Consider the following 13,765-nt stretch of genomic DNA (forward strand, 5'->3'; position numbering starts at 1 on the left):
CATGTGTATGGATGGCTGACTGGAGAGGCAAAGTGAGGAAGACCCCGAAAACGACATGTTCATCCGTAAGAAGGAGTGAAGGGCTGGCACATGAGTGAGTCTTGTCAACACTACACTATATGAGAAGCCAGTCACAAAATACCACGTCTATTTACAGGAAACATTTAGAAGCAATATAGGAAATACTTGTATTTATGAGTAGGAAATATTCAGAAGAGCTAAGTCTATGGAGACAGAGAGCAGACAGGTGGTTACTTAGGGGTGAGGCGGGGTGTGATAAAGGGCACAGGGTCTCTTTTTGAGGTGATAGAAATGTTCTAATAGAGACGATGGTGATGGCTGCCCGTGTGTGGCTATTCTAAAAACCACTGAATCGTACATTTTAAATAGGTGAGCTACATGCTATGAGAATTTTATCTCAGTAAAGCTGTTATTTTTTAGTTAAGGGAAATATGAGATATCCTCATATGATGAAAAATGTTCTGTATCTTTACAACAAAACCAAACCCAAACTTAAGAATAGAATAGCGAGGTCCTTTCGTGTACTCGGCCGTGTCCCACTCGTGACCCCATGACCACAGCCCAGCAGGCTCCTCTGTCCATGGGCTTCTCCAGGCAGGAGCACTGGGGCGGGTTGCCATGCCCTTCTCCCGGGGTCTTCCCGACCAGGGACTGAAGCAGAGCCTCTCGTCTTGTGCACCCGCAGGCGGATTCTTTGCCACTCGAGCCAGGCCCCGACGAGTGCGTGTTTCACTGCACGGGAGCCGCCCAGCAGTCTGTCACCACGACTGTGCCCCATGCCCACCTGTCAGCAGCGTATGAACGCTCCGGCTGCTCTGCAGTCGAGGGATTTTGACTATTTTCTTACATTTAAGATACTCTAAGAGGCATGTGTTATTGTGGTTTTAATTTGCATTTTGTAAATGACTGATGACACTGACCATCTGCTCTTTGTGCTTATTTTAATTGCCATCCATGTATCTGGTGAAGTGTCCTATAAAACAAGTTACTGAAGGACAAAAATTAAATTTCACAAAAACCAGACGCTAAATTAACACAAAAATAAGATTTAGAGAGGAAGAACAACTCAGAAACGACTTGCCACGCACATGAGGACGGGGTGCCAGAGCTAATGTGGAGAGACGACGGGCAGGTGCCCCCGGCCCGGGCCGTAGCGCTGCCCGCAGCCCGAAGCCCAGTGTGGAGTGTGCTCACATCACCTGGAGGCTGAGGCTGGGAGGCACCCAGGGCAGTCGGGTCAGCACAGGCAGGGGGTCCCTGCCCGGGAAGACACAGACCCCGTGCTTTGCCTGCAAAGGAGGCCAACAGGCGGAGGGGAGCTGAGGAACATCAATGGGCAGGTGGGAGGTGAGCGGCATGGCGTGAGGGGTGCGGGAGGGGAAACGGACAGCGGCAAGGGGCCGCCCGGGGGCGCAGGGCACAGGGGTGGGGCAAGTTTCTGGCCTTTATGTATTCAAGTATCTGTTCTGTCCGTCACCGCCTCCTCTGAAGACGTTAGTGTACCTGCACGAGGCGCTCTGACGCTGTCCCCTGGCTTCCGAGGCCCCTTCCCTTCTCCCTTTGGATTTCCTGTTCTGGAGCATTTTTATTGCTGTGCCTTCAAGGTCACAAATCCTTTCTCCTGCAATGTCTGCTCTGTCATCAATCCCATTCCACGCCTCTTTCACCTCCTCGTGACCGTTTTTCATCTGTAGAAGTCTGATTGTAGCTTTCTTGGCTACAGTCTTCTGTCGTCACTTTTCGAAATAAGGAACAAACAAGTGTCATAGTGACTGTTTTAATGTCCTTTTCTGCTGGTTCCGACATCCGTGGGACTCCCGGGGCAGTGTTGCCTGAGCAGCCAGACTGACTCTTCTCCTCGCTTTGCCCTGAGCTCCTCCTTTGCACGCCTGGTGATCTTCGTGTGGACGCCGGACATCATCAACTATCCCTTGTGCCCTGTTGGGCACTTCTGTATTCTTACCGATCCTCTTGAACTCTGCAATGTAACTAACTTCTTGGAAGCAATTTAGTCCTTTTGGGTCTTGTCTGTTTTTTGTTAGATGGATCTGGAAGTGTTAGTTGCTCAGTTATATCTGACTCTTTGCGACCCCAGGGACTACCGTCCACCAGGGTCCTCTGTCCATGGGATTCTCCAGGCAAGAATGCTGGAGTGGGCTGCCATCTCCTGCTGCAGGGATCTTCCCAAGCCAGGGATTGAACCCGGGTCTCCTGCATTGACCGACGGGTTCTTTACTGTCTGAGCTACATGGGAATCCTGGATGGATCTGGAGCAGACGGATCTAATTATTCTCCAAAACGGAGGAAGACTTCCCGAGTCCTCTTCTGCCCCAAGCCTGTGAGCTGAGTTCTAGTCCAGTGGATAGGAATGGACACCACACGCGGCTCAGGTGCCAACCCTTTTGGACGGTTCTGTGGCCATTTCCTCATTGCAGGAGCACTGATTCACATGCAGCAGGATGTGCAGAGGCTAAGCTCCAGGGTTCCGTCCTCGGAGCCTCCTCCTCTCCAGGGCTTGGAGCTTCCTGGGCTCTTGGTGCCACATCAGGACTCCAGGGTCCTGCTGGGCCCTGCCTCGGCTTCCCCTCCTGGTGCTGCGGCTGGCGGGAGTTGGGCAGTCCCAGACTCGCCTTATTTCCCACTTCCCAGGGACCGCTGTCTGTTCTGGTGTCCGCTACCTCGTGTACTCCACCTGCCTCCTTTGGTGTTCCAGGCAGAAGGGGCAGTGTGGTCCCCGTCCATCTGTCCTGGCTGGAAGCGCACGTTTCCGACCAGTCTCCCCGCTCCCTGGACCCTCTCTTATCTGACCAGTGGTTGTCAATATAACTCTGACTGTCAAGGATTCTTCGAGGGAACGTGTGTGAAGTGCTGCGACTTTGCCTCCACGACCCTGGCCGGTCCTCACAAGCATGTGCGTCTTCTTAACCTCGTCTCCCTTTGGCAGGCTCGAGAGGGAGGCCCAGGTCTTTGCTGGTTTGGGTCCCAGGCAGGCGTTCTCAGGCCATGTGCGTCCTGTGACTCCCGCAGCCTGGCTTCTGGGGCGCCCTTGCCCAAGTGCAGTGTGTATGCCGGCTTTATCGGGCACGCATGCGTGCCTGCTTCTCTTCAGCCACATGACTTCCCAGTGAGACAATGGGATGACCACCCGGCGGGGAAGCAGCCAGGTGGGATGTCAGTGGCCAGAACCATCAGGCCTGCTTTCCCGACGCGAGCACGGACAGACACGGAGGTACGGACGGGGTGTGGCACCAGGGAAGGAGGTGCTCAGCCCTCAGCAGGCCGCCAGTCTCTGTGATTTCAGCCGTCTCCTCCTGTTGGTCAGCGCTGGGCGTGCCGCCTAAGAAAACCCTGATGTCTGTGTTTCCTGATTTCCGTGGTGCCTGCAGACAGAACCCAGGACCTCTGCAGCTGGCCTGGGAGATGTGGATGGGCCGGCCCGCCAGCTCATGAGATGCTACGCGACGCTTCGCATGGAGGGGCCGAGGGTCAGGTGACACCACGGACCCCTTTCTGGCTGTGCCGCGTCATCACTGCCCATTTCAGGACAGGGGTCCACGGTGCGGGCAGGGCCTGGGAGTTGGAAGGAAAAGGCTGGGCGAGTCAGGAGCGTTTGGTATCCAATGCGTGTCCATTTATTTTACACTTACAAAAGAAATCACCCACCCTCTGCCCCATCCCCCAAAAAACAAGTCTCTTTTTACAAACATTTAAAAATTAAAACCAAATGAAGATAGACAAATTAATTTCAGTACAATTATTTTTCAATGTAGCTGTCATAATTAGAGTTTAAATTTCCTACAAGTGACCAACGTCCAAGTGACTTATAGGGAAATCCTGATTATTGGCCATTTTACAAGTTAGCAAATTCTAGTACAAAAATAGTCCATGTGCTGGAATAGGCTTTCCTTTTACATAGGTCTCAGGTCAGTTTACTGACCACATAATCCGCGTGCGTCCTGGGGCTCTCTCTTCACAATGGCTCATTCATTGTAGCTGAAGCAGCCTGGCGCGCCCCATGGTGGCGGGCCCGGTTCCGGCTGGGGCCATGCTGGAGATGGCAGGCCCAGGCAGGCCGTGCTGGCCCCGGGGCCGCAGGCAGAGCCCAGCTCCGCTTCGGGCCTGGAGGGCGGGGGCACTGCGGGCAGGGCCACCCCCTCTGTGGGGGCAGCAGCCTGGGACGTGGCTCTGTGTGCGATGGCCCGCCTCCCGCGGTCTCGGTGTCCCTGGAGCCCAGCGAGGGCAGCCGTGGGCCTTGCGGTGGGGGCAGGCGGGCAGGCTACTTGTCCCGCAAGAGGTCCAGCTGCTCCTGGCACTCGGTGAACAGGCGCTGGAAGCGGAGGTTCTGCCCGATGACCGGCAGCAGCTCCTTTAGCAGGTCCCGCTTGCGCAGACCCTGCGGGCACAGGAAAGGCGGCTGAGGGAGCCATCTCACCGGGAGGTGGGGCGGCTGAACAGAGGCGCGGAGCAGCAGGTACGGGGGTGTCCCAGGAGGTCCTGCTCGTCTGGGCCCCCTGTGGCTGCTGGCTCGGGCACCGCTGGTCTCTGCACTCACTAGTCAGTGGCCAGAGGAGCCTGGCCTTCCAGGCGGGATGGCTGCCAGGGCGGGGCCCCTGGAGGGGCAGCTCTCCAGGGGCCCAGGGTCAAGCCCAGGCAGAGGAGGGGCCTTGGCCTCACGTTCCGGGGTCTCTGCCTTCAGCACTTCCTACACCCCTCCTGCTCCCAGTGCACGAGCACCACGTCTGCCCTGGCCCTCGAGCGACGTGCACTGCCAGGCGGGGTCTCCGTCCACAGACCTCCGAGGAGCACGGCTGCTGAGAACGGAGAACCCCAGCAGGCAGTGCTGACCACTGCAAGAGGAGGCCCGGGTGTTGCAGGGGAGCGGGGCACCACTGCCCACAGAGGCCTGTGGACGCCAGCACACAGCCCGGCATCCACGTAACAGGTTCCACAGGAGACACAGATAGTTGAAGAAAAAACATGGGTACATTTCACACAGTTAAAGGCTGAAAGGCCCCACTGAGGGCTGATCAGGTAACGCGGAAAAGCTGATAAGCAGACACGTTGGAATAAGACACAACACTTTCAGATAAATGGCGGAAAAATTCTGAATATTTCCAAAGACTAAGAACATATTACCTATAAAGGAAAACATGCCAAGATTCACAATAAAGTTTTTTTTTTTTTTTTTTTTAACCACATAGTTCGCGATATCTTGGTTCCCGAGCAGGGATTAAACCTGGGCCCGCATGGAGTCCTAACTACCAGACTTCCAGGGAAATCCCTGGTATTTTTAATACTCTGGAAAAAACCTTGCCTACTTTTTAATCCAGCTAAACAGTTATTCACATAAGAGATTATCATAAAAAATGTTTCATTCAGGCTTGTAACACCTCAGAAGGGTTACCCCAGGAAAGATCCACTCTGAAAATGTTTTAGGGGAAATACTCAAAGTGAGAGGAGTGATGGTACAAGGCGTATTATCTTGCTAAAGCTGATGCTTTAATACGTCTTCAATACGAACATACACATAAGAAAACAAGAGACACGAATGGCTTGAACTAGGTGATAAAAACAGCCTGTCAGATCATACAAAAGCTGGCCACACCAATGCTGGCAAGAAATACACAGACGGGTACACAGAAAGGCTGAAAGTTAAAGATGGAGAAAGATATGTTGCTAAATAATAAGTGCAGTATTTTACAATTATCAAGTAATGTAGACTTTGTGACAAAAACCATCACTGCAGAGTGTGTACAAAGATCCCCAGCACATGCTGCACCACCGCCCCCCGCCCCCAACCGTCTTGGGCAGCAGCCAGACACAGCTTATGGCCACTTTTCCGGTCAGGGACACAGGTCCTGAGATGGAGACCTCAATGGATGAGGCTTCCCTAGAGGGCCTGGCAGGACAGCTCAGGCCCCGGAGGGCGGCTGCTCCGTGCCCACCCTCTGCTTATTGTCTGCTCCACCACCCCCAATCACCACCCCGTACACGTGGAGCTCTGATCTCTGACGGCAAGAAACCTGGGGTCCCCGAGGTGCACTGGGAGCTTATATCACTCACTTCCCAATATATAAAGAGCTGTTGCAAACCAATAAGAAAAACAAATGACACCCAAGTATTCCAACAGGAAATACAAGTGGCTCTTAAACACGTGAGATGATGTTGTCCAAAGGAAGCCTCCAGGGGCCCGTGGCCCCCACACCATCGTGGGCAGCACCCTCCAGCTGCCTCACCTCCTGGGCACCAGTTCCATGGGAACGGCCAATTCTCACCGAGAAACTCAGCAAGAAGGCGGAGGGCTCACACTCAACTCACCCCCACCCCGCCCCCAACATCCAGACAAAGAGACAGGAGAAATATTTTTTTTAAAAAGGCGTCAATTCAGAAGAATGCTGGGACTTTCCTGGCGGTCCAGTGGTGGGGACTCTGCACTTCCAATGCAGGGGCTCAGGTTTGATCCCTGGTCAGGGAACTCAGATCCTGCAGGCCATGCAGCGCGGCCTCTGCAGGATCCACTCCCTGCCCTCAGGTCACACCCCGCTCTGCTGACAGTGTTCCGGCCATGGCAGCCTCCAGGGCCCAGCTGGTGCCCTGCCACCCCCACCAGCAGACCCCCCGGGTGCCCCACCCCCCCCCGCCCCACCCCGCAGACTCAGTGGCTCACTCGCCCAGCTCCGCCAGACCAGACAGCGCCTCACTGCTGACAGACGCAGGGCAGAGGCCCCCGTGGTTGTGCTGTGAGGGCCTCCGCCAGGACGGGTGGGCATCGTGCCCTCACTGAGGCTGGGCCCCGTGGTGGAGAGGGGTACCAGGAAGCTCTCACAGCACCCTGGCTCAGGCCTCAGCCCCACCTTCCTGCAGAGGTGGGAGAGCTGCACCTACCACCACCGTGGATTCCCACTGGCTTCCGGTGGACGTGTGAACCGGCCCCAGGAGGTCCTTGCATATTTCCCGGAGTCGGTATTCAAACCCTAGTTACAGAAAACACAGAACCAGGCACACGTCACAGAAGGCCAGAAAGCCGAGCCCAAGCTAAATCACCACGAACGCAGAGCCCAAGGGACCACCGCTCCGTGCACCACCTCCTGCGGCCTGCTGTCTCGGCTCTGGCCCCGACCTGCCCTCTCCCTGGACGCAAGCGCGTTCCGGCATGGGCGGGGCTGCGGAAGGAGGGGTGGGCAGGGGCTCTGCTGGAGAGGGGAGGGGGGCAGGCGCGGGTCAGGGGACAGGGGTCCTGGGGCAGAGACATGGACGGCCCTGGAGAGCTGGGCTGAGGACCATGCAGCTGCTGGACGGGAGGGGCCCGAAGGAGGGAAATAGCTGCGGGCCTACGGGGCTCCGAGGGGCGGGGGGCGCGGAGGCTTCCGGGAATAACCTCCACGTGTACCCTGCCCCAGCCTTTCTGCTCACAGCAGGGCTGGATGCCGGCGGGGCCGCCACCTTGCTGAGCAGGCTGTGGGCCCTTGGGACGTCTGGCTGGGGCGGGGCCCGGGGGCCAGGGCTCACCTTCATTCACGAGGTACCGCGCGTACAGGAGCAGCCAATGGCGGTACTCGTGGCTGGAACGCAGGGTGAGCGCCGCGGCGACCTGGCTCTCCAGGTAGGCCAGGGTGGTCTCCTGCTGCACCACGTGAGGCACGGAGAAGAGCCGGGCTGCCTGCCGCCCCGAGCTGCAGGCAGAGCACGGTCAGCAGGCTCTCGGCCAGTGGACCCCAGGCCCTGCTCCGCACTGCCCAGCAAGCCCACTGCCTGCCTCTTGAGCGACAGGGCCACGCGCCTGCTCCCTGAGACAGAGCCCGCCTGCAGGGCAGACGGCAGTCCAGGGTGGGCCTGGCAGGGACCGCATGAGCACAGCCGCCCTCGCCCAGCACCTACGTGGAGGCGCGGCCCTGGACTATGGCTAAGGGTCCGGAGCACAGCATGGCGTCCTGGGGCGGCAGGCTGCTCCTGAAGTCCGCACACTGCGCCAGCGAGTCCTGCTTGTCAGAGACCAGGTTCCTGGGGGGACAGGGGCAGTGTGGGCGGGCGCCCTGCACGCTCGCAGGGGCTTCCTGACACAGGTGCTGGCCAGAGGCCAGGCCGGAAATGCCGGCAGACAAGCCCAGGAACGCTCAGGTGCCCCCCGGACGGGACCCCAGAGAGCGGACGCAGGAGCGCAGGCCTGCGCAGGCCCCGGGGCGGCGCGCTCACCACGCGGACAGCGATGGGCTGAAGCAGTAGGCCTTGCCGTCCGACAGGTTCATCACGGGGATCCCGTGCTGCGTCAGCAAGACCTGGGACACCGTCATGTTGCTTCCTGGGGAGACACGTGGAAGGTTCCCGTGTGCCTCGCTCGACAGCGGGGCCCACAGCCTGCTCGTCGCCCGGCCGGCAGGGCCGCCCCCAGTCCTGAGGGCCCCGCGCACACCTGCCAGGATGGAGTGGAGCGACTCCTCCTTCACCACCACCTCCTGCCTGTGCACGTCCCAGACGGACAGCGTGGCGGCGGCGGTGAGCGCCATGACGTAGGGGCCGGTGCAGTGCAGGGTGGAGATGGGGGACGGCAGCAAGATGGGGGGCAGGAGGCGGCGGCCGCAGGCGGAGAATACCGACAGCATCCGCTTCTCACAGGCGACGCACACCACGTCCCTGGGGGCGGGGGCGGGCGTCAGGGGCCTGCTGGGCCGGCTCCTCTCCCCAGGCCGCCCGGGCTGTCCTGGGCTCACATGAGCTGCCCTAGGAGCAGGTGTCCAAGGACCAGCGCCCAGACAGCGAGCGCCCGTGTCCCGGCCAAGACGAGCCAGAGCGGCCCCGAAGGGCTCTGCCCAGACAGGCTGGGGTGGGGCAGGGGGGCTGCGGACCATGGGCACTGTCATGACCCCTCCTCCAGGTGGCCACAGGGGCCCTGGGCTGTGCCTGGCGCTGCAGGCTCTGCTCCCAGTGGGGCCCCCACCTCAGGCCAAGGAGCGGCCGCGGGCGGCAGAACTGCGCACTCTGCCAGGGCCTGGCTGGCCACTTGGCCACTCTGCAGTAGCCTCTAGTCACCGGGGAGGCCATGCTGACACCCCCGCCCTGCCAGCCTCGGATCAGAGCCAGGGGGGAGTGCAGCAGGGGGGGGGCGCAGACACCTGTGAGGGCGTCGCCCAGGCCTGACGGACGAGCGTGTTTGTGAGGGAGCGTGTACGGCTCTGATGGGCCCTCCCTCCACAGGAAGTGAGTGCGGGTCCCCTCCAGCAGCCCTGGAGCCTGTGGGAACACTGTGGGGCTGAGCCCCGAGTAGAGCTCCCCTCGAAGGGCAGGACCTGGAAAGCGCTGGCCTGGGGACTGGGAAGACCGTCAGAAAGCTTTGCTTCCCTGCACAAAAACTGGGTCCAGAGAAGCAGCCGGCGACGGTCAGAGGCAGGCAGTGCGACCTGCACACGGCCGGCAGGAGTCTGGCCACAACGCCTGGGGCAGGGTTCCCCTCCTGAAGCAAGCGGGGGGCAGCGCCACCTTCGGGGGAGCCCAGGGACACGGCAGGCTGGGCGCAGTGCAGGGGCCGCCCTGTGTGCCCTGGGGTAAGGCCCTGCCCTTACCCGCTGCCGGCGGCCGTGAGGATGCGGCCGGGGAGCACCGTCTCCCACTCCTTCCCCTCACGGCTGCACTTCAGGCGGCTCAGCTTCAGGCCCCCGCCGGCCGTCACCTCGTTCTCCACCTCGATGTACATGGAGGGGTCGGAGCTCACCTGGAGTAGGCAAGACAAATCTTCAGTGGAGCTGGCCTCAGACGCGGGCCCTGGGGCAGACAGAGCTGCCACCACCGAGTGGGGGGTCAGGAGGGGTGGTCACGAGGACAGGTGCTGGGAGCGGGTGGCCGCCGGGCCTCCACCTGTGGAGTGGACACGCTGGGCCAGAGCTGAAGACTGAAGCCTCTCGATCCCGCCACCCCCACTCAGGAGAGGGGACGCAGGGCCACAGGCGACTGGCCAAGAAAATGAAGCGCGGGAAGGCCTGGCTCGAGAGCAGAGCTGGGGGACGTAGCCTTCAACAGCTGTGGGGTGTGGCAGGCACGGAGGCGGGTCGGCTCCTGGAGGAGGTCTGGGACGCCCAAGGTGCCCAGCGTGCTTGCGAGAGCCCGCTGTCCCTCCAGGTGAGTGTGGGGAGACGGTGCGGGTTGGCATCGGCTCCAGACGGGCAGACAGGAGCGCCAGCACTTGGGAGGCCCCAGCAGCTGAGCTGGGTGGAGGGCTGGCCAGGCCCCCGGAAACCAAGTACAGTCCCACCTGGCACTACGGGGAAGGCCCCGGGGTGGGGGACCAGCCACTCATGGAAAGAACCGGGGGCCCCACCCGGAGACCCCGAGGGCAGCCTGGGCAGGGCAGCATGCCCCACTGGCATGGGGGTCCCCAGGGTGAGGGTACGGCGTGTGAGGCCGGGGCCTCTGGGGAGGACCACCAGCCCCAGGTGTGTGCTGAGAACAGACCTCACTCCCCCTCACGGCCACCTGTGCCGGGGGCTGCGACGTGGGCAGGCCCGCAGGCGGGCTGGCGCCCCAGGCACTGAGCCCAAGGCCCAGGGCCAAGACTGAGGAGGCTTCTGGGAGAAGGGACCCCTGGGGTGGGTCTTAAGGAGCTGGGCGCCCAGGGGGGCAGCAGGCCTTGGAGGACAGGCCACGGGGGAGGTGCAGGGTCCCCAAAGAGGCTAGCTGCTCCGTAAGACTGGGTGGCTGCTCGGATCAGCCACAGTGCCCCTGAAGGTGAGGGGGCCGCATGGAAGCAGCCCGAGTCTGTGACAGCTGCAGGCTCGCGGCCCAGGGCAAGCTCACCTGGAGGGTGAAGGCTCTCTGGGGGCCTGGCATTGGCAGCTTCAGCGCGGGTGCTGGGACGGACACACACACAGTGTCCTTCTCGGCGGTCAGGGCGGCGGGCGACTGCAAGAGCAGAGGCGTCCCTGAGCCCCGGCTTCTCCTCTCTGAGGACCGCAGGGCAGACGCGCGCCACAGAGGCAGGTGCTGTGGGCACGAGGCAGCTGCCCTGGGGGCTCGAGGACTCCGGGGGGTGGGGCGGCCCAGGCCCGGAGGCGCCCACTGCCAGCCTCACCTGCATGGACAGGGACATGGGCAGGAGCCGCGCGTCCTTGCGTGGCCGCCCCTTCTTCTTCTTCTCCACGGCCTCCCCCTCCAGCTCCAGCTTGCGCTTGGGCAGCGAGGAGGGCTTGGCTGCAGGCGCCTTCTCATCGCTGTCGCTGCTGCTCTCCAGGACGTCGCGGGGCCGCAGCTCCTTCACCAGGCTCTGCTCTCTCAACCTGCACGACATGCACCGCGGTGTTTCCCCGGGACCGCTAGCTGCAGGGTAGCCAATCGAATCCCTACTCGTCCCCGAAAGCCGACAAATGAAGCAAGTTAGGAGAGGGCTTTGCTTGTGGTCCAGTGGCTGGGAGTCCACCTGGGAACGCAGGGGGCACGGGTTTAACCCCTGCTCTAGGAGGACCCCACGAGCCGCAGGGGCAACTGAGCCCGCGCGCCTAGAGCGCGTGCTCCGCAACCAGAGGCCACTGCAACGCAAGGAGCCCGTCAGCCGCAGCCAGAGCAATGAGGGCCCCGTGCAACCAGAACTACGCACGATGAACACACGCTTAAAAAGAAAGAAGGAAGCTATCGAGTCATGAAAGGTGTGGAGGAACCTTAGGCATATTATCAAGAGAAAGCAAGCCAGGTGAAAAGGCTCTGCCGTGCGGGTCTGATGACACCTTTTGGAAACGGCACGCTACGGGCACAGTACGGAGGCTGGGGCCATGCTGGGAGCAGGGGAACCCCTGGGGCGGGCTGCGCGGGAGGGGCCCCCGCCGTGTGCAGGCTGGAGGCCCCTGCGGGCGCGTGCGCTCACTGGCACTTCCTCCCATGTGTCTGGGCTGTGGACTCTCATATTCTCTGCTGCTATCAAGGGGGAGGGGAGGATGGTGGGCGTGACGCCTCACCCCGCAGGCCCTGCTGGGACTGTGAGCGTCTAGAAGGCTGTAAGGGACGGGATGACGGCTCCCAAGGGAGCCAGCCTGGCGGCCTCGGGGCCCGGGTCACCCTCCCGCGTACGGGAGTGGGCGGCACCTCGGCGCCCCTCACTCCCTGTTTAGGGTCCGGGGCTGGGAGGCACCTAGGCGCCCCTCACTCCCTGTTTAGGGTCTGGGGGTGGACGGCACCTCGGGGCCCCTCACTCCCTGTTTAGGGTCCGGGGCTGGGAGGCACCTCGGCGCCCCTCACTCCCTGTTTAAGGTCCGGGGGTGGGTGGCACCTCAGCACCCGTCACTCTCTGCTTAGGGACACACGAGTCATCTCCCCAGCTTTCCGGAGCACTCAGCCGCAGGACGCTGCAGATCCGCCACCCTGCTGACTGCACACCAAGGTCAGAGGCCACGCTGGCCTGCACGACAGTGCCCCACGCCCTTCCCCGAGAGTGAGCCCTGCCCAGACACGCTGGTTCCACGTTTGGTTCAGCCCCAGGGCAGCACAGGTGCTCCAGCTCCACAACGCCGTCCACGGCAAGGATGGGTCTCGCCACAGCTGCTGCCTTCTCCGGGCACCGGCCGGCCGAGGGGCTCCTGCAGGTCTCGGGCCCCTGTCCCTGACGTGCTGAAGAGGACACAGCTCCAGGAAGGGACTGGCGCCCCTGGCCTGTGCCAAGGAAGGTGGCCTGGCCCCGCTCACACCCCCCCCAGGCCTTGACTCGCTGGACCGAGCAGTGAGCTCTGTGCCTCAGCGGGCTCGCTGTGAGGTCTCCCTGGGGGCAGAGAGGCTCCAGGCTAGTTGCAGAGGCTGGAACGCTCAGGCAGCCGGTTCAGCAGGGTCCTGGCGCCCGGGGGGTTGCTGCCTGTCCTCGGGGAGGTAAGGACGCACTGTGGGGACTCAGAGGCCTCCAGTCCCTCACTCTGTCTCGGCTCCCGACCTCCTGGCTGGTGAGTGAGCAGGAAGCCGGCACGAGAGGCTGGAACCCACCCACCCCCGTCTCCGGGGCCCACACAGCCACCACCTACCTTTCTGCGGCTGTCGGGGTCGTGCTGGCCAAGGCAGGTGTCCCCGGCGTGGCTTTGGAGCGCTCCGTGAACCGGGAGTCGAACGCCTTCATAGGTTCGATCTTGGACGGGGTTGTCAGGACGGAGGGGGACGGGGTGGTGGGAGCAGTGGCCGTGTTCACGCTGGGGTGAGTGGAGGGAAGGCCACGTCACACAACCAGCAGGGCCGGGAGTCTGGGCTCTGTGTGCCGTGGAGCCAAGGAGCCAGGCACGAACATTAGACTTCCATAAACGACTTCCCTGACTTCAACACCCCCATATACTACCTCTGGAAGGCAGCCCCCCGGCGCCTGGCATCTGCAAGGCTGTGAGCAAACACCTGGCATGCCCCTCTGCACGTTCCGAGAGCTGCTGGGGCACAAGGCCGGGACGGGGGCTCCACAGGCCCTTCCTCACCTCGGGCCTGTCTCCACCCCAGCCCGCTCTGCCCACAGGTCTAACCAGAAGTGCATGGGGTCCCGAAGCCACCATCCCCTCCTGCCGCTTCCTTGGCCAAGCACGGCACCTGGGTGGCTCCGCGCGCCTCGGGGGTACGGTCCAGCGCCCCCCACCACCCCAGGTCCAGGCACGTCCCACATGCTGGTCCGAAGCCGTGGGGCCTCCTCTGGGCTGACCTGGGCCAGACCTGCAGGTCTCCCAGGACCTCGTGCAGGCCCAGCACCCTGCCCTTCCCCAGGCTTCCTGAGGGGCCTGGTGGACCCACGCGTGCTCCCTCCCGG

General features: G+C 61.8%; 1 protein-coding gene across 5 annotated transcripts in view; it reads right to left on the bottom strand.

Annotated features, from left to right (window-relative positions):
* Positions 1 to 1,047: 1,047 nt before the first annotated feature.
* Positions 1,048 to 13,765, bottom strand: part of HIRA (histone cell cycle regulator) — a 48,180-nt gene continuing 35,462 nt past the window's right edge. For all 5 annotated transcript variants that reach the window (XM_070770039.1, XM_070770038.1, XM_070770037.1 and 2 more), the window contains 10 exons: positions 13,008 to 13,169; positions 11,081 to 11,285; positions 10,807 to 10,911; positions 9,579 to 9,727; positions 8,432 to 8,652; positions 8,215 to 8,320; positions 7,900 to 8,022; positions 7,531 to 7,694; positions 6,907 to 6,995; positions 1,048 to 4,414 (listed from right to left, as the gene is read on the bottom strand). In XM_070770039.1, coding sequence (XP_070626140.1) covers positions 4,298 to 4,414; positions 6,907 to 6,995; positions 7,531 to 7,694; positions 7,900 to 8,022; positions 8,215 to 8,320; positions 8,432 to 8,652; positions 9,579 to 9,727; positions 10,807 to 10,911; positions 11,081 to 11,285; positions 13,008 to 13,169 — 1,441 coding nt within the window. In that variant the 3' untranslated portion in view covers positions 1,048 to 4,297. The remainder of the gene's footprint in view (positions 4,415 to 6,906; positions 6,996 to 7,530; positions 7,695 to 7,899; positions 8,023 to 8,214; positions 8,321 to 8,431; positions 8,653 to 9,578; positions 9,728 to 10,806; positions 10,912 to 11,080; positions 11,286 to 13,007; positions 13,170 to 13,765) is intronic.

The sequence above is a fragment of the Bos indicus genome, chromosome 17 (assembly GCF_029378745.1).
Source record: "Bos indicus isolate NIAB-ARS_2022 breed Sahiwal x Tharparkar chromosome 17, NIAB-ARS_B.indTharparkar_mat_pri_1.0, whole genome shotgun sequence".
Classification (NCBI taxonomy): Eukaryota; Metazoa; Chordata; class Mammalia; order Artiodactyla; family Bovidae; genus Bos; species Bos indicus.